Raw genomic sequence first — 20,947 nt, 5'->3', positions numbered from 1 at the left:
TTAAGGCTGAAAGTTCTGCTACAAAACTGCGTGACTGCCTAACTTAAGTGCTGAAGAATAAGAACCAGCATTTAGCCTGGAAACGGAAACAGCCAGGCCTGAGATCAGAGAGCCTGGGTTTGATTCTCGGCTCCAGCTCCTGACTCCACCACTCTTACTAATGCAGAGCCCGGGAGAGGGCAGTGATGACTCCAACGACTGGGTTCTTTGCCGCCCAGGTGGGAAACCCAGACTGAGTTCCCAGTTTCTAACTTTAGCCCCAGCCCAGCCTTGGCTGCTGCATGCATTTAAGGAGAAAGCAGCAGCTGTGAGCTCTCTCTCCCTTCGCCTCCAATATATACGCACACATACAGATAGCAGACAGACAGCTAGAAAACGCCTTCCCCCTGGAGCCGCTGGCAGCGCATGCTCAGGGCACAGACACTTTGGGGACTGACCGGGCTTTTGGGCTTGTCCGCTTCTTCACTCTCGTCTTCAGAGTCACTGGCGGAGTCGTGGCAGCTCGCGCTGGCGGGCGAGACTGGCAACTGAGAAAGGAAGGTTTGGAGCACGCGCAAATACACCAGCAGGCCTTCCTCAGAGAGCGCCCCTGGCGAGACAAGGGAAAACCTTCTCACACACGGCGGGGCATTTCTGCTCAAAGCCTGGCTTTTAAATTTCTGTGTTACAGTATGAAATATATTTCATCGTTGTTCTGGGTAACGTCACAGAGCACCTAAAACTCTCAGAATAGTCTTTCTTTTCCTTTTTTTTAAAAGATTTTTATTTGAAAGGCAGTGTTACAGAGAGAGAGAGAGAGAGAGAGAGATCTTCTATCCACAGGTTCACTCCCCAAATATTTGCAGGGGCTGGGGCAGGCCAAAGCCAGGAGTCAGGAGCTTCCTCCAAATCTCCCACGTGGGTGCAGGAACCCAAGGACTTGGGTCATTTTCCACTACTTTTCCAGGTGCATTAGCAGGGAGCTGGATTAGAAGTGGAACAGCCGTGGCTTGACCTGACCCTCACATGGGATGCTGGCATTGCGGGCAGCAGCTTTACCCAGTATGTTGCAACACTGGCCCCAACAAATTCTTCTAATTCCAACTGAGTTTATGCTAATGAAAGGACTTTGGGTGGAGCTCCTGGAGAGATTCTGGAAGGAGCTCATCACAAAAAGACCAGTGATCAGAAGGTTAGCACTGTCAGAGCCGCTCCCCTACTGCAGGAAGGGAGAGGTGGGACCCGCATTGTGATCTAAGCGGGTTAAGCTACTGCCTGTGACCCTGGCATGGCAGGTGGGCGCTAGTTTGAAGTCCCAGCTGCTCCACTTCTGAAACAGCTCCCTGCTCATGTGCCTGGGAAAGCAGCAGAGGATGGCCCAAGTACTTAAGCCACCGACCTCGGAGACCGGAAAAAGTTCCTGGTTCTTGGTTTCAGCCTGGCCCAGCCCTGGCCATCATACTCATTTGGGGAGTAAACCAGCAAATGGAAGTTCTCTCTGTCTCTCCCTCTCTCTGTTAACTGTGTCTTTCCAATAAAATAAATACATCTCTAAAAAACCAAACCAAACCAAGACCTGGAGGTATAGGAAAGGCACCCAAAGAGGGTACAGAAGCTGCACCGGTCCCCACATGCCTTGCCCTGTGCATGTTGTCATCTGGCTGGACAGCTGCATTCGTCATCAAAAATAAGTCAACACAGTGTTTCCCTGGGAGCCATCCTACTACATTATCGAACCCAAGGAGGGGTTGTGGGAAGCTGAATTTCTGCTGGTTGGTCCCAAGTGCAGGTGACAGCCTACTACAGGCAATTGGCCTCTGAGGAGGTAGCAATCTTATGTGACTGACCGCAGCCTGTGGGAACTAACTGAATTACAGGACATGCATTGGCAGCCACTGAATTGTTTAGTATGTAGGTAAAACTTTTCACATACCCAATTATAGACATGCATGCTATACTGAATCTAAGAGCAGGAAAACCAGTTTGATTTTTCTTATCTTTCATTCTTTTTTTTTTTTTTCTTAATATTTACTTATTTGAAAGGTGGAGTTACAGAGAGGCAGAGAGAGAGGTCTTCTCATTCGCTGGTTCACTCCCCCAAATGGCTGCAACTATCTGAAGCCAGGAGCCAGGAGCTTCTTCCGGATCTCCCACGTCGGGGCAGGGGCCCAAGGACTTGGTCCATCTTCCACTGCTTTCCCAGATCAGAGCAGAGAGCTGGATCGGAAGTGGAACAGCCAGGTCTCGAACCGGTGCCCTTTAGGGATCATGGCACTGCAGGCTGCAGCTTTACCCACTAAGCCACAGTGCCAGCCCCGCAACCTTCGTTTCTTTCTTCCTTGAGTGAAGGCCTGAGCTTGTTGAGGAAGCAATTCCCGTTTCTACCCTCAATTGCTGCACTTTCTTTCATTCAGTGAATACAAGTTTTGACTCTGCCTGCTCTTTTTTAGATGGACGTCTACTTTGGTATCTGATTGTTGACCATTTCACTCACTACTACTTGTTTTAACTTGTACTTCAAGTTTTATTTTCTCATTTTCTGCTCTGAGGACTGCTCTGAAAGTTCACTCTTTCAAAAAAATAATATCTTTTTCACATTAGTGATTTTAGGCATTATTTGCTGAAAAGTGATCTCCTACTGCATCTTGGTAAGCTTATTTTTGTTGACAATATCCACCGTGGTCTCCATGATCTCAACCAACACTGATAAAATGATTTTCTCTTTTGAGTAGTAAAGACATTTACTCAGAGTAAGCACACTAAGGTGCGCCACAGCAGAGCTTCCGGGGTATGCACTGAGGCACGGCTGCAAAGCCCGCATCACATATGTACGGTTCCAATTCAAATCCAGGCTACTCTGCTTTCCACCCAGCTTCCTAGTAACACATCTAGGAAGGCAACAGAAACTGGCTTAAGTGTTGGATCTTTGCAATCCACTTGGGAGACCTGGATGGAGTTCCCGGCTCCAGGCTCAGCCTGGCCTAGACCTAGCAGTGGTGGGTGTTGGGGAAGTGAAACAATGAATGGAAGACCTCTCTTTCTCTGTCTTTCCCTCTGTGCTACTCTGCCTCTCAAATTAAATAATAAATAAATCTTAAGACAACACAACAAAATAGAACTTCCTGTATCTATCCTTTTCACTCCATCAAAAGGAACCCGCAGACAGGACAAGTTTTCTTTTTTTTTTTTATTATTAATTTATTTATTTGAAAGGATGATAGAGCAGAGCAACTAGGAATGGCACTAAGGTAGCAGTTTAGCCTGTCACACCAAAATAATAGTCCTAGGCTTAGCTTTCTTTTCAGAGAAATCAGGGTTGGGGCTCATGTAGTGGCATAGCAAGTTAAACTGCCACCTGCAGCACCCACGTCCATATGGGTGCCAGGTCATGTCCCAGTTGCTCCATTTCTGATCCAGTTCTCTGGTAATGCTCCTGGGAAAACAGGGGAAGATGCCCCAAGTATTTGGACCCTGCCACCCAATGGGAGAAGTTCCTGGTTCCCACACACTGAGGCCATTTGGGGAGTGAACCAGCAGATGGAACATCTCACTATGTCTCTCCCTCTCGTTCTGTAATGCTGTTATTCAAATAAATAAATAGAAAAGAAAAGGCAACCTCCTGGTCAAAGCATAGGTGAAGGCCTGGGGCGAGGTTCAGTTCATAGCCCCTAACAATGCAGCAGTTGGAGTACATCAGTATCTCTTTATATTAACAACTCATGTATACACAATGCAGCTTCAAAAGATTTATGGAAAACCAGAAAAGATAATGTGTACTCTCCATGAACTTTATGAAGCTCTCTTAATATTACATAACTGAAAACAGACTCCAGGAAGACACTACGTTTCTAGAATAGGCACATTATATTCCTCCCTGAAACCCCACCTAAAGCCCATCCTACGTGACACTTGCCACTGCATGGCCTCTTCTTGGCTAGCCTACTAATGCTCCTATCTAGAGTACAAGCAAATATATGTTATATCACATACCCAAATAACTTTCACCAACAGTTAAAACAAAGTAAAAAAGCCACGGTGCTCCACCACTCTGTCTTGAATACCTCCTCTCTAGTAACAACAGTGCATCCAGAAAAGGCTCATAAGGGAAAGTGGTCTGGACATCTGCTAACGCCGGAATGACAAAATGAAAAACCTGATCTGTAAAAGGTGCTGCCAGAAACTCCTCTGTGAAGGCTGAAAACACCTGCTGCCTGGAAAAGAAAAACGGAAGAACTGTGTAAAGTCAAAATATATTGCTCAAGTCACCGATCAAAATTATCTTTCAAAATATCTTCCTAAATAGAAAATCTGCTATTGCAAATTAACCAAGTTAGCTATTTAATATCAATCAGATCAACCTGAGATCAATTTAGTGTCTTCTCCATTAAGGTAACTCCACCACGTTCTGTATCTTTTCACAGCTAATAGAAAGCAGGAAAATAATCATGTTATCAGAATTACAAACTTACATTAGGTTGCAGGGCAGATACACAAAGGACAGTACACAGTTTTCTATAAACAAAGTCAGTAATAAAGTAGACATCTGACTCTCAAGTCTATATTTAAAATAGCATCCTATATAAAAGTTACTGTTAGGTTCCAAGCTCTGGAAATGACAAAACCAATTAAGACTACCCCATTCTCACCTGGCACCTTCTGGACAGGAGCTGTAAGTAAAGTGCAATGGTTTTAGAACATTCTCCAGCAAAGTTTTTGCTATAGGAACTCGAGATAAATCAGAATATTCAATACTTGATGGAAGCTTACTGTTAATCAACAAATAGAGAGATCTATAATATCCTAAAAGAAAGGAAAAATACATATTTAAAATTTAGCACCTTTTCGTATAACAATGGAAAAAACAACTTTGTTTTTTTTTACAAATCTTTTTACAAATTTTTTTACAAATTTCTGAATTTAACTTTTCTTTAATGTTTTGTTAAAGTAAACTTGGAACAAACACATGATTAACCTGGGTGATAAACAACACACACCTGTTACTCAGTGTCAACAATGACCAACTTTGATCTTTTCAGTTATGTTCGCCCTCATTCAAAAGCAAATCTAAGATCCAATTCTTTCAGAACAGCACCAAAAGATAATTTTTAAAAACAAATCGGTATCACAGTGAAAGTAAGTAGTAATTCTTTAAGATCATGAACACCTAACCAGTATTCGAACATGAATCCAAATACAAAAAATATTACGATCTTTGATATGTTGCCAAAGTACTCCCCAAGTATTCAGTTGGTTTGCATGGTTTTTCGGAAGGCAGGCAGAGAGAAAGAGACCTGCCATCTGTTTATTCACTCCCCAAATGCCTACCAAGGCTGGGACTGAGATGGGACTTAGTTCAGGTCTCCCATACAGGCTTCAAGGACTAGCTTACTTGAGCTACCACTGATGCCTCCCAAGGTCAGCATTAGCGGGAAGCTGGAATCAGGAACCAAAACAGGTACGTTTTCAAATATCCTACTGATATGATGTTAAATTCATGGATTTAAACACATGGATTTATCTCAATCTACTGCAGCTGTCACCCTCACTGATCGCCCCTGCCTGTGGTCGTGGGGAACACCTGGATCTCTGACAGACAGGATGCCCATCTCATCTCCTGCACACTGACCACGTCCTGCAATCCGACTTTTCTCGGAGGACTCCTAGTTCCTCACCAAGGTAATGATACACTTGGAGATCACAAGCTGAGTGCCAAAGAGGTTGAGTGCTTAAAAATCAGTTTATACAAGAGGGCTCTAAACAGTTCATGGCAAATACACATTACCTTTTAGTTCTAGTTCCCCATGAACATTTTGAAGCCCCTTATGTATATAAGCAGAAACAACATTCACAACCTTTACTAAATTTTCCTTCTTAAGTTTTGGATCATAGCCTAATTGTGCAATGAACAAAACCTGTTATCACTATATTCTTTTAGAAATATTTACCTCCTTTTTTGTAAAATCAGAATATTGTGTAGCATATTTGAAGGCACACACTAAAAAGCCTAGTCCACTTGCTTGGGATTTTTGTTGTTGTTGTTGTTAATATTTGTTTATTTGAAAGGAAGAGTGAGGGAGAGGGAGAGGGAGAGAGAGACAATCTTCGATCCACTGGTTCACTCCCCAAATGGATGCGACAGCAGGAGCTTGGCAGATTTGAAGCCAGGAGCTTCTTTCAGATCTCCCACGGTGGGGGGCAGGGGTTCAAGGACTTGAGGCATCTTCTACAGCTTTCCCAGGCCATAGCAGAGAGCTAGATCAGAAGTGGAGTAGCTGGGACTTGAACCAGTGCCCATATGGGAGCTGGCAGTGTAGGTGGTGGCTTTACCAGCTACACCACAGCGCGGCCCTTTAGGATACTTTTTAAAAATAGAACTGTATATTTTGTACTGTCACAAAACAAAATACTCAGTGCTCTAGCATCACAACTACTTTGTAATTAGCCCAGTCTATTACACAATGGATTACCAATGAAACCCAACAAAAAAGCCTGAAAGTGCTTTTGCTGTGAGGCCAGCACTGTAGCATAGCAGGTAAAGCCGTCTGCGACACCAGCACCCCACATGGCGCTGGTTCGATTCCCAGCTGCTCCACTTCCGATCTAGTCCTTGATGGTGCAGCTGGGAAGGCAGCGGAAGATGGCCCCTGCACCCACGCGGGAGACGAAAATGGAGTTCTTGGCTCCTGGCTTCAGACAGGCCCGGTCCTGGACGAATGGCCATTTGGGGAATGAACCAGCAGATGGAAGATCTCGCTGTCTGTAACACTTTCAAATAAATAAATTGATCTGGAAAAAAAAAAAAGTGCTGGTAGTACTGGTCATCTTCAGAGCACAGAACATCCAGAGGCCGACAGAAACGCGCATTGTGAAACATCACGTGGTTTTAAAAAATCTCAGCACCAAAATATGTTTATCTTCAATTTCATTTTCCACAATCTTTATGAAGTCCCTTGTAATTAACAGCTAGAATGTTAAAATCATAGGCTAATGTCAGGAAATAATTTATCAGAACAACTTAAAAATGTAACAGAGAGGACATTAGAAGCAGTTTCAGTTACAGATTTTCAAGCATTTTCTACTGTTAAACAGATTCCAAATAATGAATTATTTCTTTCTACTTCTATTAAGTAGGAAAAGCAAAAAAAATTCCCATCAAATGCTTAGCCTTAAGTCAGTACTACATAACGATACATCAATTACAAAGGGCCACTTAGAATTATCAGTTTCAAAATCTGGGGCCTGCTTTGGGGCACACGCGTTAGCACCTGTGGCGTCAGCATCCCATATGAGTACCAGCTGGAGCCCTGGCTGCTCCACTTCTGATCCAGCTCCCCGCTATTGCCCCTGGGAAAGCAGCAGAAGATGGCCCACCTGCTTAAGTGCTTGGTCTCCCGCCCCAACAAAGGAGGCCATAATGGAGTTCCTGGCTCCTGATTTTGGCCTGGCCCAGCACAGCCCTGATCATGCGGCCACTGCAACCATTTAGGGAGTGAACCAGCAGGTGAAAGACCTCTCTTTCCCTCTTTCTCTTTCTCTCTGCCTTTCAAATAAATAAAGGTCAGAAACGAAAATAAAAATCCACAAATTTCAATTTACTTTTAATTAGCTAAAGTTACCGTAAGGTTAATAGACTAAGCAGTTTTTTAAAACCTAATCTAATGGGGCTAGCACCTGCAGTGCCAACACCCCATATGGACACTGGTTCGAGTCCTGGCTGCTCCACTTCTGATCCCGCTCTCTGCTATGGCCTGGGAAAGCAGTGGAAGATGGCCCAAGCCCTTGGGCCCCTGCACCCCCATGGGAGACCCAGAAGAAGCTCCTGGCTCCTGTCTGGCCCAGCCCCAGTTGTTGTGGCCATTTGTGGAGTGAACTAGTGGATGGAAAACAGCTTTCTGTCTCTCCCTCCAACTCTGCCTTTAAAATAATAGAGAGAGAGAGATGTACATGACAGCCAGCACTGGGCCATGCTGAAGCTAGGAAGCAGGAACTCGATAGGGTCTCCCGTGAGGGTGGCAGAGACTGCCTCCTGGAATGGAAAGCACGGTCCAGGCTCAGAACCGGGCATGTGGCATCTTAACAGCCGGGCCAAATGCCCGCTTCTAACCTTTGAAGTTTTAAACTAAATCAGCTAAATTTTAATGCAGATCACACCCTCACATCAAGAAAACAAAAGCTAAGTTATTTATTGGTAACTTGGCTTTCCAGAGCAACCTGTGGCTTGCTCCTTCCTTCCTTCCAATTTATTTATTTGAAAGGCAAAGTGACAAAAAGAGAGAGGGAAAAGAGATTTTCCTTTTGCTGGTTCACTCCTCAAATGCTTCGACAGATGGGTCTGGGTCAGGCCAAAGCAGGAGCCATAAGCCACCCCGCTCTCCCACGGGGGTGGCAGAGTCCACCTTCTACTGCCTTTCCAGGAGCATCAGCAGGAAGCTGGAACAGAAGCAGAGCAGCTGGGGCTCAGACCGCACTCTGCTATGGGACACCAGCCTAGAGGTCGTTTAACACGCTGCGCCACAATGCCAGCTCCTATGGCTCCTTTTCTGACTAATCACACACATACACTTTCTTTTTCAATGCTGACCACAGGCTTTCTACCTGCGAAGACACTGGAACTGAGGGGCTTTTAATTTTAGATTTCAGATTGGTCAATTCATAATAAAACATTTTAAAATCATACTTACTCCAAAATAGTGTCACTAATGTGTATTCAGGGGAATTTCAGACTTTAGTTATTACATCCTATGGAATATAGTCACTTTAGGAACAGTAATAATGCACAAAAGTTTTAACACTGAATTAGAAAGTTCAAATAGGGCTGGCGCCATGGCTCACTAGGCTAATCCCCACCTGCGGCACCGGCATCCCATATGGGTGCCGGGTTCTAGTCCTGGTTGCTCCTCTTCCAGTCCAGCTCTCTGCTGTGGCCTGGGAAAGCAGTGGAAGATGGCCCAGGTCCTTGGGCCCTGCACCTGCATGGGAGACCAGGAGGAAGCACCTGGCTCCTGGCTTCGGATTGGATTGGCACAGCGCGCCAGCCACAGCGGCCATGTAGGGGGTGAACCAATGGAAAAGGAAGACCTTTCTCTCTGTCTCTCTCTCATTCTGTCTAACCCTGCCTGTCAAAAAAAAAAAAAAAAAAGTGGCCCAACTCTTTGGGCCCCTGCCACCGATGTGGGAGATCCAGATGAAGCTCTCGTCTCCTGGCTTCAGCCTGGCCCAGGTCCAGGTGTTTCAGCCATTTAGGAAGAGAATTAGCAGACAAAAGATTTCTCTCTCCCCCTTTCTCTGTAGCTTTCAAGTAAATCTTATTTTTTTTTTTTAAGTTACTTTTTAGGAGATGGCACTGTGGTGCAACAAGTTAAGTCGCCCCTTGGGACACTGGTGTTCCATATCACGTTTGAGTCTCGGCATCTCCAAATCCAATCCAGTTTCCTGCTAATGTACCTGAAGCAGCAGAAGATAACCCAAGTACTTGAGCCCCTGCCAACCAACTGGGAGACGTGAAAAAGCTCCTGGCTCCTAGCTTCAGCATGGCCTAGCCCTGGCCATTGTGGTCATTTGTGGAGTGAACCAGCAAACGGAAATTATCTCCCTCTCACTTCACCTTTCTAATAAAATAAATATTTTTTTAAAGTTTACTTTTTAAGTAAGATAGGCTCTTCAAATGAAGTAACTTATGAACGAATGGTATTTTCTTTCCTATCCATTTAGGAAGACAGTGAAGTACAAATCCTTTCCTAAGAATCTCACTGCAAATCTTGAATTCAAGTACACAGGACAATTTCTGAAAGCACACATTAGTTTTCTTCATCGCTAAGCAGAAGGAAAAGTAGAGAGTAAACGTGTCTCCAGTTTGTAGATGGGGCAGAGCTGAGTACAGCTGTTAGAATTCACCACTCCTGATAGGCATCCCCTTGATCAAGCAGATGCTCGTTATAAAAGTTACATTTTTACATTCAGAATAATGGCACAAGCTCTTACTTTATACATTAATGCCAATGCACAGTTCTGACCCTACCTATTACTTACTTACCATTTTGAATCATGTAGTGCAATATTTGTTCAATTACTGACACTACATAGCTAGCATCTTGTAAAATAGGCAAGTAAGTATTCTCAGATGAAAACACTTCAAGCATTCTCATTGGAAGTGCAACATTCAAACTGTCATCATTACAGTTTTGTAGTAACCTGTGAAAATGAAAAATGTATTCATACATTTACTGGATAGCAACTGTCAGCAAAGTTTCCCCAAATTCCTCTCAGTCACTCTGTACCATCTGAGCCACTCAATTCTAGTACCAGAGTATCTCGGAAATAGGGGCGACTCAAAGACACAGTAATGATTGAATCAATTCTGTCGTTTAGACTTTCTAAGTCCCTATTATGGAACTAAGTTTATAGAGATGAAAAATATACAATGACAAAAAGAAAAATGAACATGAAAAAACAATGACTGGGGGTTTGGTGTTTGGCACAGCTGTTAAAACTCTGCCAGAGTGCCTAGTTCATAGCCAGACCTGCTGATTCCAACGTCCTGCTGACAAACACTCTGGGAGGCAGCAAGTGAAGGATGGGTCAAGTACAGGAGACCCAGATCGAGTTCCCAGCTCCTGACTTCAGCCTGGCCCAGCTCTGGCTATTGAATACGAATGAGGAGTGAACCAACAACTGAGAGAGCTCTCTGTGTCTTTTTCTCTGTCTTTCAAATTAAATAAATAAATGGATGGAAAAAAGACAGACCAAAGATTGCAAACACAGTGTGAAAAGTACTGTAACTGCCGGAAGGACTGCAATCCACAGATTGCATTAAGCGAAGCTCCGTCTAATTAAACTCAGATAAGGATCTCTGTTAAGGTGTATTTGCTCCTTAAATGATGCCTTCAGCACTTTCCGTGCCTGCAATATTTGCCACGTAAAACAGACAGGAATATATTTCTAGTCCTTCAGCAGAAGGGAAAGCTGTCACAGAATTAAGTCCTATTTCAGTTTTTTAAATATGTTCATTTATATTTATTTGACAGGCAGACAGACACAAAGGAAGGAAGGAAGGAAGGAAGGAAGGAAGGAAGGAAGGAAGGAAGGAAGGAAGGAAGATCGATTGATTATCTAGTCACTGGTTCACTGCCCAGATGCCCACAACATCTAGGGCTGGTCCAGGTTGAAACCAGGAGTCAGGAACTCCATTTCAGTCTCCCATGTGAGCAGCAGGAACCCAGACACCTGAGCTATCATGTACTGCTTCCCAGGTGCTATAGGGAGCCGGCCTGGGAATGGAGCAGCCAGGACTCAAACCAGCACTCCAGCACTGCAAGCTACAGCTTCACCTGCTGCGCCTCAATGCCTGTCCTGCTTCTCTTCTTGTGAGGACAATCACAGTGGAGCAGGGTAGGCTCTCCCACCTCAGCTAATTCCATCTGTAGTCATCTACTGGCAATATGGATAAACTGCCCTTCCCCATTCCCAAGGTTACACCCTATAACCCTGAAGCCAGCCCCTGTCCTCTCTCTCCCATTCAGAAGCGTTGTACCAGCAAGTCTTCATCCTGCATCATCAAGTTCTCTTTCTTACCAGAGCTACAAACAGGCTACTAGCTTTTCCAAAGTAAAGAGAATCCCCCTGCACTGTTCTCACCGACTATGTCATGTCTCTGCTTCCAATCCCCTCCTCCCACATTCCTAAACTGAAGCACAAGACCTTCCCCCCCAACTGCTCATTAGGTGCTACTGAGATAATTGTAAAAGACGGGGGGGTGGGGGGTGGGTGTCCTTATTCACAATAAAAACAAAGAGGAAAAAAAAGAAAATCTATGTTCTGTCATTCTTTGCTCAAAGCTCTGGCTTCCCTACTCTCAGCAAAAACCAAAGTCCTGGAAGCCCCACTGGAGGGCCCTCTCACCCCTGGGACTCTGAGCCCAGGCCGATAGCCTGCACAGCAAGTCAGCCCCTGGGTGAGACTTTGCTGCTACACTGTCTAAAACAAGGCATCCTCCACCATATCTCCCCAATACTTGAAGGGCAAGGACTCCCGAACGTGGCACGGCTTTCTCCCGGTGCTGAGCGCTGTGCCTAGCAGTCAGCGGGACTCACCAATTCTCCTAATAAAGGATGACTGGCCAACCCCAAAGTTGTTCCTCGGGGATACTCATGTACAAGGTATGTAAACATTCATTCCTTCAAAAAGTTATCTTTATTTTCAAAATAAATTCACTTGATTTAAATAAGTAGGTTCTTACAAACTAGATGTTAATACTAAATAAAAATTGCACAGAAAACTTCTATTTTAAGAGTCTGGGCCGGGGCCAGCGTTGTGGCACAGCAGGTGAAGCTGCCAGCAGTGACACCAGCATCCCATACGGGCTATAGTCGAGTCCTGGTTGTTACACTTCCGATCCAGCCCCCTGCTAACGGCCTGGGGAAAGCAACTGAAGATGGCCCAAGGGCTTGACCCCTGCCACCCATGTGGGAGACCTGGAAGAAACTGCTGGCTCCTGTCTTGTCCAGCCTCAGCCATTGCAGCCACTTGGGGAGTGAACCAGTGGATGGCAGATGTTTCTTTTTCACTGTAACTTTGACAAATGAATGAATGAATGAAGAGCCTGGGCTAAACAGAAATGCTAACAGCCATGATGGTATCAAGAACATTCAGTATACAAGAGGTTCTGAGACTGGAAAAGTTTAGGAACAAAACAAAACAAAAAAGCCAATTGCTTGAAGGGTGAGGCAGACTATGAACACGTGATGAGGAAACCATTTACCCGTCATCCTAATCACCCAGCAGAGTACTGAGATAGTGAGCCTTGGAAGAATCATTCCAATCTCCTCGGAAAAGTAGATCTATTCCCTCAGGTCCCTAGGCCAGTAGCTGCAATGCAGGTTGTCTGGCTTCCACTTCAACACTGCACTGATCCAATTCCACTCTTCCTAAAGTTATATGGCATCAACTTCTGTTTTGTATGTTAATTCATTCATTTTGTATGAGGTATGCAATTTCTAAAGAAGAAACTCTCCTTCTTCCTATTTTCCTAGTTCTCCAGAAGTTATCCTGGGGACTAAGAGATCTTTAAGAGCAAAAGCCAGTGCACGCACCCTTTTCCTGGTAATCTCATTAAACCATGACCTTAGAAAGTCATGCACATGACTAATTTTGGGCTCACACATAATAAGAACTTGAGGGACTGACGCTGTGGCGTAGCGGGTAAAGCCACCACCTGCAGTGCTGGCATCCCATATGGGCGTCAGTTCAAGTCCCTGCTGCTCAACTTTTTTTTTTTTTATTTTTAAGATTTCTTTTATTTATTTGAAAGAGTTACAGAGAGAGAGGTCTTCCATTTGCTGGTTCACACCTCAGATGGCCACAACAGCCAGAGCTGTGCTGATCTGAAGCCAGGAGCCAGGAGCTTCTTCAGGGTCTCCCAGGCGGGTGCAGGAGCCCAAGGACTTGGGCCATCTTCTGCTGCTTTCCCAGGCCTTAGCAGAGAGCTGGATGGGAAGAGGCGCAGCCAGATTCAAAGCAGTGCCCATAAAGGATGCCAGTGCTTCTGGCCAGGGCTTTAACCTGCTGTGCCAAAGCACCGGCCCTGCTGCTCCACTTCTGACCCAGCTCTCTGCAGTGGCCTGGGAAAGCAGTAGAAGATGGCCTAAGTCCTTGGGCCCCTGCATCCACGTGGGAGACCTGGAAGAAGCTCCTGGCTCCTGATCAGCGCAGCTCCAGCTGTTGTAGCCAACTGGGGAGTGAACCAGCAGATGGAAGACATCTCTCTCTCTCTGTATAACTCTGACTTTCAAATAAATAAATAAATCTTAAAAAAAAAAAAAAAAACTTAATAAAAGGAATATTCTGAGTGGCTATCAAACTATATTTTGGTAGAAAGCCTTACAGAACAGAATCAATGTCACAGTAGGAGTCTTCTTGGCCATTCTGTTCACAAGAATGTCTAACATTTCCCAAAAGAACTCTAGGATATTCTTGAAAAATACCATCTATGCTTTGATTTCTACGTCATCTGGACAGTAGAATTACCTAGAGCAAAAATTGCAATATGCAGAACATTCCATTGTCTCCCCCTCCTTAAAACGTGGAAAACAGTCTCAGAAAACAAAAATTAATAAGCTGTTTCTCAAGACATTCAAAGTGATCAATACATTGTTATGTGTAAGTCACTACTGGGACTGAATTTACCTGCAACAGAGGCTCATCAACCTTTTTATTTGAAATAAACATGTAAGTCTCTCAGATCCATCCAACTGCTTAACAAACAGAGAGCTGTGTTTAATTAAGTTCTGATACAGCCATATCTGAAATAGCAAAACACAGAAAATACAACTCTTAATCAATAAAAATTTAACTGTTTGCTACTTTATGTAATACCCCAAATCTCCTTAAGTGGCTACACAAAGTTAAATACAATCAAAACCCATTAAAGGGGCAGGTATTTGACCTTGTAGTTAACATGTGGGGGGACACCCATACCCTGCTATCCGAGTCCCTGGTTTTGTGTCCCGACTCCAGCTCCCAATTTCAGTTTTCTGCTAATGTCGACCCTGGGAGGCAGTAGCTCATGTAGCTGGGTTCCTGCCACTGATTTAAGGCCTGAATTAGGTTCTTTACTCCTGGTTTCAGCCTGGTCCAGCACCCACTTCTTCCACTTCTGATCCAACCCCTTGCCTGGGAAAGCAGGAGAAATGAGACCCAGATGGAGTTCCAGGCTCCTGGCCACTGCAGCTATTTGGGGAGTGAGCCAGCGATGGGATTAATCTTTCTCTGACTTTCAAATAAATAAATCTTTTTTAAAAGTGAGGCATTTATGAGCTCTAGCACAGAGACAAACTATACACAAAAGAAAAGACAATCACGCTGTTGTTGCGGTGCAGACTAAACTGCTTCTCTGGCTCCTGGTTCGAGTTGGCCCAGCTCCAGCCGTTGCGGCCATTTGGGGAGTGAACCAGCAGATGGAAGATCTGTCTCTCCTTTCGTTTCTCTCTCTCTTTCTCTAACTCTGCCTTTCAAATAAATAAATAAATATTAGAAAAAGAAAATTATTGCCCTTGAATTTTTGTCTGCAAATTAAGTCAATAGGGGCCGACGCTGGGGGAGAGCGGGTTAATGCCCTGGCCTGAAGTGCCGGCATCCCATCTGGGTGCCGGTTCAAGTCCCGGCTGCTCCTCTTCCAACCCAGCTCCATGCTCTGGCCTGGGAAAACAGCAGAAGATGACTCAAGTCCTTGGGCCCCTGTGCCCACGTGGGAGACCCAGAAGAAGCTCCTGGCTCCTGGCTTTGGATCGGCACAGCTCTGGCTGTTGTGGCCATCTGGGAGTGAACCATCGGACAGAAGGCCTCTCTCTCTCTCCCTGCTTCTCCTCTCTCAGTGTAACTCTGACTTTCAAATAAATAAATAAATCTTAAAAAAAAAAAGTTTGTGAGAAAGAATAAAATAAAAGTGTATTTAAAAAAATTAAGTCAACAGTTAAGTTCATACTCCTTATAGGAAACCGGTTTGATGACATTTAATTCTATCTAGGATTTCAGAATGTGCATATGAAGTTAGGTTTGTTTGTACTTGAGGCCTGGAGTCATGGGCCATATAAAATTATTAACTTAAAAATTAGCCTACTACAGACTTACTGAATTTTGAGTCCCACCAGCCATGGCTTTGGCAGAGTCACGCTAACTGATTTCATGGGCCTTATAAGGCACAAGGGCTGGATGTCCCTACCCCACATTTACAGCATGGCATTTTCCACCCCTATATCCACCTGGTAATATTCATTATAGATATATAAAATATATAGGAGCAAATACATATTTAACCCAATAATTATATCTGAATCCCATAATATTTCTTGGGAAAACAATAAGTTGTGTTTTTTAAAACTACACATCTATGCATGCTTATGTATGTTTCATCATTAATACATACTGTTCATCACTGATTATATCAAAAGTGTATAAAATTTTTGGAGAAATACAATTGTATTTTGGATGTTTTAAAAAGAAATGCCCTAGGCCGGCGCCGTGGCTTAACAGGCTAATCCTCCGCCTTGCGGCACGGCACCGGCACACGGGGTTCTAGTCCTGGTCGGGGCGCCGGATTCTATCCCGGTTGCCCCTCTTCCAGGCCAGCTCTCTGCTATGGCCCGGGAGTGCAGTGGAGAATGGCCCAAGTCCTTGGGCCCTGCACCCACATGGGAGACCAGGAGAAGCACCTGGCTCCTGGCTTCGGATCAGCGAGATGCGCTGGCCGCAGCGGCCACTGGAGGGTGAACCAACGGCAAAAAGGAAGACCTTTCTCTCTGTCTCTCTCTGTCTCGCTATCCACTCTGCCTGTCCAAAAAAAAAAAAAGAAAGAAATGCCCTACACACAGAAATTTGATTTGTGGCCAAATTTGATGAAAAAGATGAGGTTCTAAAATGGTGGCATGAAGTCAAAGACCCTCTCCCTTCTTTGTAGAATTAAGATAACTTTGATTTTATAGCTTTTGAGCTAAAATAACTTTTGTAAAGATTAAGCTCAATTAGATTTTTTTTTAAGTATTTCAGCAGGATCTGCTGCAGGGGTTTTTATTGTTTTATTTGTTGCTTATTTTTAAATTAACAGTTTCAAGCTTTGGATACTTAAGGCTTTAGAGGGAGAACCCAATTTTCAATTATGTTGGCTTTTTATAAAGCTTGAGTTATGTAAGATTTAAATAAAAGTTTGCTACCAAAAAAAAAAAAAAAAAGAAAAAGAAATGCTCTACATTTTAGAGACTGGTAATCAAGTATTTACAGATGAATATGTGATATTTAGGATGTGTTTCACAGTGACAGAGGCAAAGGTGTAGGGGGCTGTGCATGAACAAATGTGCTAATAACTGCTGAGTCTGAGTCAGGTACGTGTAGGTGGGCCAGCATAGTCTGTTTTTTTAATATTTGAAATTTCCCATAACAGAAAAAGTCAATTACTCTGAAATTTTAAGGGATAAAACTTATCACCCAAAAGGTAACTTGTTACAGATAACTGAAAAAAATGTTCACAAAGATGTTCATTAGACTTATCTGTCTTCTTGATAATTCACCATATCCTCTTAAATAAAAAAGAAAAGGCTGGAAAATACATAAACGAAGACAAGTGAAAACACCGTTCACACTCACCAAACGTTTTGAGTCCTCATTTTGTTTGTAAAAAAACAGAAGCTGCCTCACCAAAAGGGTAAGGTTGGGACCATTAGCAATGGGAAATGTGCCACCAGACTGTGACAAGTTAGCACAGCGATCAAATGCACTTCTTTGGATGGAATACTGAAAGCAAAGAAAGAAATACATAAACATGTTATCTGGACACACAATTCTTTTCATCTGAGTACAATGCTCAATACTTTTACATCTGTGGTGGAAGCTAACAAGATGCTGTTACCACAGTTATCAGTAAAAGGTCAGATTTCTTCCACAATTCTTTTTGATCTGTAGCTGTGTTCTAGACCTCATTTGCATTATTTAAAAATTATCTAGAAACTCATCTATCAGTCTTTACATAGATAAAGCTAATAAAATTATGTATTGGGAAAAATATCATTTACACTTGCATTAAAGACATGAAAATACATACAAATGATAACATTTGCCAATATTACAATATAATATATAAAAAAGCTCCTGCATTTCTTTCCCAGTTTTAAAAGAAAACAAACTTACTTGCTGTTTTCTGTCTCTATAGCCTCGAATAAATGATTGGATGATTATTGCATTTTTCAATCTTCGCCTTTCTTCCTGAATTATGGAGGGAACAATTGGTTAGTACCAGCAAAAATAACATTTCACTAGTAAAGATTTCTTAAAATGCCATATAATTCACGTAACTTAAAATACACTCTACAGGGCTGGTGTTGTGGCATGGAGGGTTAAGCTGCTACCTACCACAGCAGTACCCTATATATGGTGCTAGTTTGAGTCCCTGCTGTTCTACTTCTGATCCAGCTCCCTCTAATGTGCCTGGGAAAGCAGCTGAAGATGGCTCAAGTACTTGGGCCCTGAAATTCCTGCATTCTGGTTTCGGCCTGGCCCAGCCTTGGCCACTGTAGCCATTTGAGGAGTAAGCCAGCTCACTCTCTGGCTCTCCACCTCTCTGTAACTCTTTCAAATAAGTAAATCCTTAAAAAAATTACACTCCTTCAAAGTAAATCATTCAGAGAATACGTTTTTCACCACTGTCACCACTACCGAATTTTAGAACAACTTCATCACCTCTACTCTCCCGCTCCTGGCTCCTGGAAACCGTTAGTATGCTTCCTGTCTCTACCACTTGTCTCCTCTTGGCATTTCATACAATGGAATCATACGGTATACGCCTTTTTGTCTGACTTTTTTCATTTAGCATGATGTTTTCAAAGTTCATCTATGTTTTAGCATACGTCAGTACTTCCCTCCTTTCTATAGCCAAGTAATATTTCATTGTATGTATATTTCTCATTTTGTTTATTAGCTGATGGACATCTGTTTCCACTTTGAGCTGTTATGAGTAATGTTACTATGAATATTCATGTACAAGTTTCTCTATAGATACAGGTTTTCATCTCTCTTGGGTATATACACAGGAGTGGAATTAACATTTTTGCTACAATGTTTCCCAAAATGGCTACACTATTTTACAAACTCAACAGCACAGTAATTTTGCTTTGAGTTTTAAATACTAAGAATACAAACAGCTAACACAAACATCAATTTTAAAGGTCACTTTCTTGTTTCAAGAGAAAAGCCCAGCTTTCATTGAATCAAGATTGTTTTACCTAAAAATTTAAGACAATCAGCATTCAAACTCAGGTATGACACTAATCTCTGAGCTCCATTTTACTGTAATCTATTGTTCTGTGTCTTCTGTAGCACCTGTACAAACCTGAGACACACAAACACCCAGCCAATGCTGGGAGTAAAGAATACCATCAGGCCATGCTGAGAAGGAAAGACTAAGGTGTGCTGGAAATAAGTCAGTCCCCACAAGGGCTGAAGGTAAGCTTCCAGTCAGCTCAATCCTGTGTTAGTTAACAGTGATTTTGTTTCTCTCTTGACTTCCTCCTCAACGTAAATGTAACATTCGCCAAAAGATGTCAAATTATAGAGCTTGAAACTAACCTCCAAATTTGTAATATACAATATTCAGTATTCAATCAAAAGTAACCGGGCATGCATAAGAGAAAACTAAAAATTGAAGACAAACAACAGAAACAAAAACACAGAAGACTCAATTACTAGGGTTTAGACACTGTTTATAAAAATCTACAACTATGTTCAAGAAACTAAACAACAAAGGAACTGGAAAACATAAAAGAATAAAAGCAAAATTTTAGAACTAAAATTAAGATCAATGGATGTATTTTTTAAAAGATTTATTCAAAAGATAGAGTGACAGAGACAGAGAGAGAGTGACAGAGAGACAAAGACATTTTTCCATCCATTGGTGCACTCCCCCAAATGGTCACAATGAACAGGGCTGGGCCTGACCAAAGCCAGGAACCAGGAACTCCAGAGTCTCCCACATGGGTGGCAGGGGTCCAAGTATTTCAATCACCTTCTGCTGCCTTCCCAAGTGCATTAGCAGGGAGTTAGATGGGAAGTGGTATAGACGGGATTCAAAAAGGTGCTCATATGGGATGCCAGCATAACCTGCTGCACCATAACTCTGGCCCCTCAAATGATGTATTTAACAATAAGACATTGTTAAAGATAATTTGTAAATTAGAAGTTAGGTCAGAAGAAAACGGCTGAATCAAAGCACAGATATTCAAAAGAATATATAAAAGTATAGAGGCAACATATGGTATACAATACAAACATCAAATATGCAAGTCTGGGACAGGTGCTGCAACATCGACATCCCATATGAACGCCAGATGGAACTGCCACTGCTCCACTTCCAACCCAACTCCCTGCTAACGCACCAGGGACAGCAGTGGAAGACAGCCCAAATGCTTGGGCCCCTGCACCCATGTGGGAGATTCAGAAGAAGCTCCTGGTTCTTGGCTTTGGCCTAGCCCAGACTTGGTTTTTGCAGCCATTTGAGGAGTGAACTAGTGGTTGAAAAGATGTCTCTCTCCTCTCTCCATTAACTCTGCCTCTCAAATAAATAAAATAAATCTTAAAAAAAAAAAAATATATATATATATATATATACACACACAAACATATACATAGATATATGAGCATCCAAGGAAAAGAGAGGGAAAACGCAGCAAACACATTGGAAGATTATGGCTGAGAAATTAAAAACTTTAAAAAGAGAGAGGAAGGAAGCAAAGAAGGGAGGAAGGGAAGGAGGAAAAAAAAAAAGCATGGATCAACAAATCTTTCTTGGTTGAGCGATGATTCTTGATTTCTATCCAGGTGATTTCTGGAGACACTTCTGGTTACAAATGAGGGAACAGAATACTGCTAACACCCTCCGATGTAGAGGATAGTCCCCCAGGACAGAGAATCATCTGGTCAGAAATGTCAACAGGGAGGAGGTTGGGAAACCTTTCCTCTGCTGTGCATTTAACCAAGAATGCTCCTTCCAGGTTTTCGTAAAGCAAGTGCCTTTTCATCCTCAGGAATGACACTCTAACCCCTCAGGGAGCCCCTCCTCTGAACACCGTATCTAACGAAGGCTTTCCCAGCTACTGTCCTATTACTCTATCGTCTTTATAGCTTATACCATTATGTCAGCATCTTGGCTACTGTCTGTGCCCCATCACTGAGGAAGAATCTGTCTTTTCTATTTCTTATTTGCATATCCAGCATGACAAGCTCTCAATAAATAGTTGCTATAGGTATGAATGAACTGTGAAAATAACAAATAAAAACTATCTAGAAAATCCCTAAGATAGTATAAATGCTAATGAACAAACCAAAGCTATTTTAAGAAATCACCAGAAAGATAAAAGGTAAATCCAAGAATGTTATTAGTTCTTTTCTTTTACTGCATTCATAGTTAAAACACATGCTTTAATAGTGAGTC

The 20,947-nt window shown here is 42.9% G+C and overlaps 1 protein-coding gene across 1 annotated transcript in view; it reads right to left on the bottom strand.

Moving 5' to 3' along the window:
- Positions 1-20,947, bottom strand: part of UBE3C (ubiquitin protein ligase E3C) — a 125,722-nt gene that overhangs the window by 79,248 nt on the left and 25,527 nt on the right. Inside the window, exons 3-9 of the mRNA XM_062192930.1 lie at positions 17,653-17,727; positions 17,113-17,259; positions 14,161-14,276; positions 10,013-10,170; positions 4,626-4,779; positions 3,970-4,190; positions 438-589 (exon numbers count right to left, since the gene is read on the bottom strand). Of these exons, the coding sequence (XP_062048914.1) occupies positions 438-589; positions 3,970-4,190; positions 4,626-4,779; positions 10,013-10,170; positions 14,161-14,276; positions 17,113-17,259; positions 17,653-17,727 (1,023 nt within the window). The remainder of the gene's footprint in view (positions 1-437; positions 590-3,969; positions 4,191-4,625; positions 4,780-10,012; positions 10,171-14,160; positions 14,277-17,112; positions 17,260-17,652; positions 17,728-20,947) is intronic.

This window comes from Lepus europaeus, chromosome 5 (assembly GCF_033115175.1).
Source record: "Lepus europaeus isolate LE1 chromosome 5, mLepTim1.pri, whole genome shotgun sequence".
In the NCBI taxonomy this organism is placed as follows: Eukaryota; Metazoa; Chordata; class Mammalia; order Lagomorpha; family Leporidae; genus Lepus; species Lepus europaeus.
The sequence above is the reverse complement of the archived record's forward strand: the minus strand, read 5'-3'. Positions and strand labels throughout refer to the sequence as shown.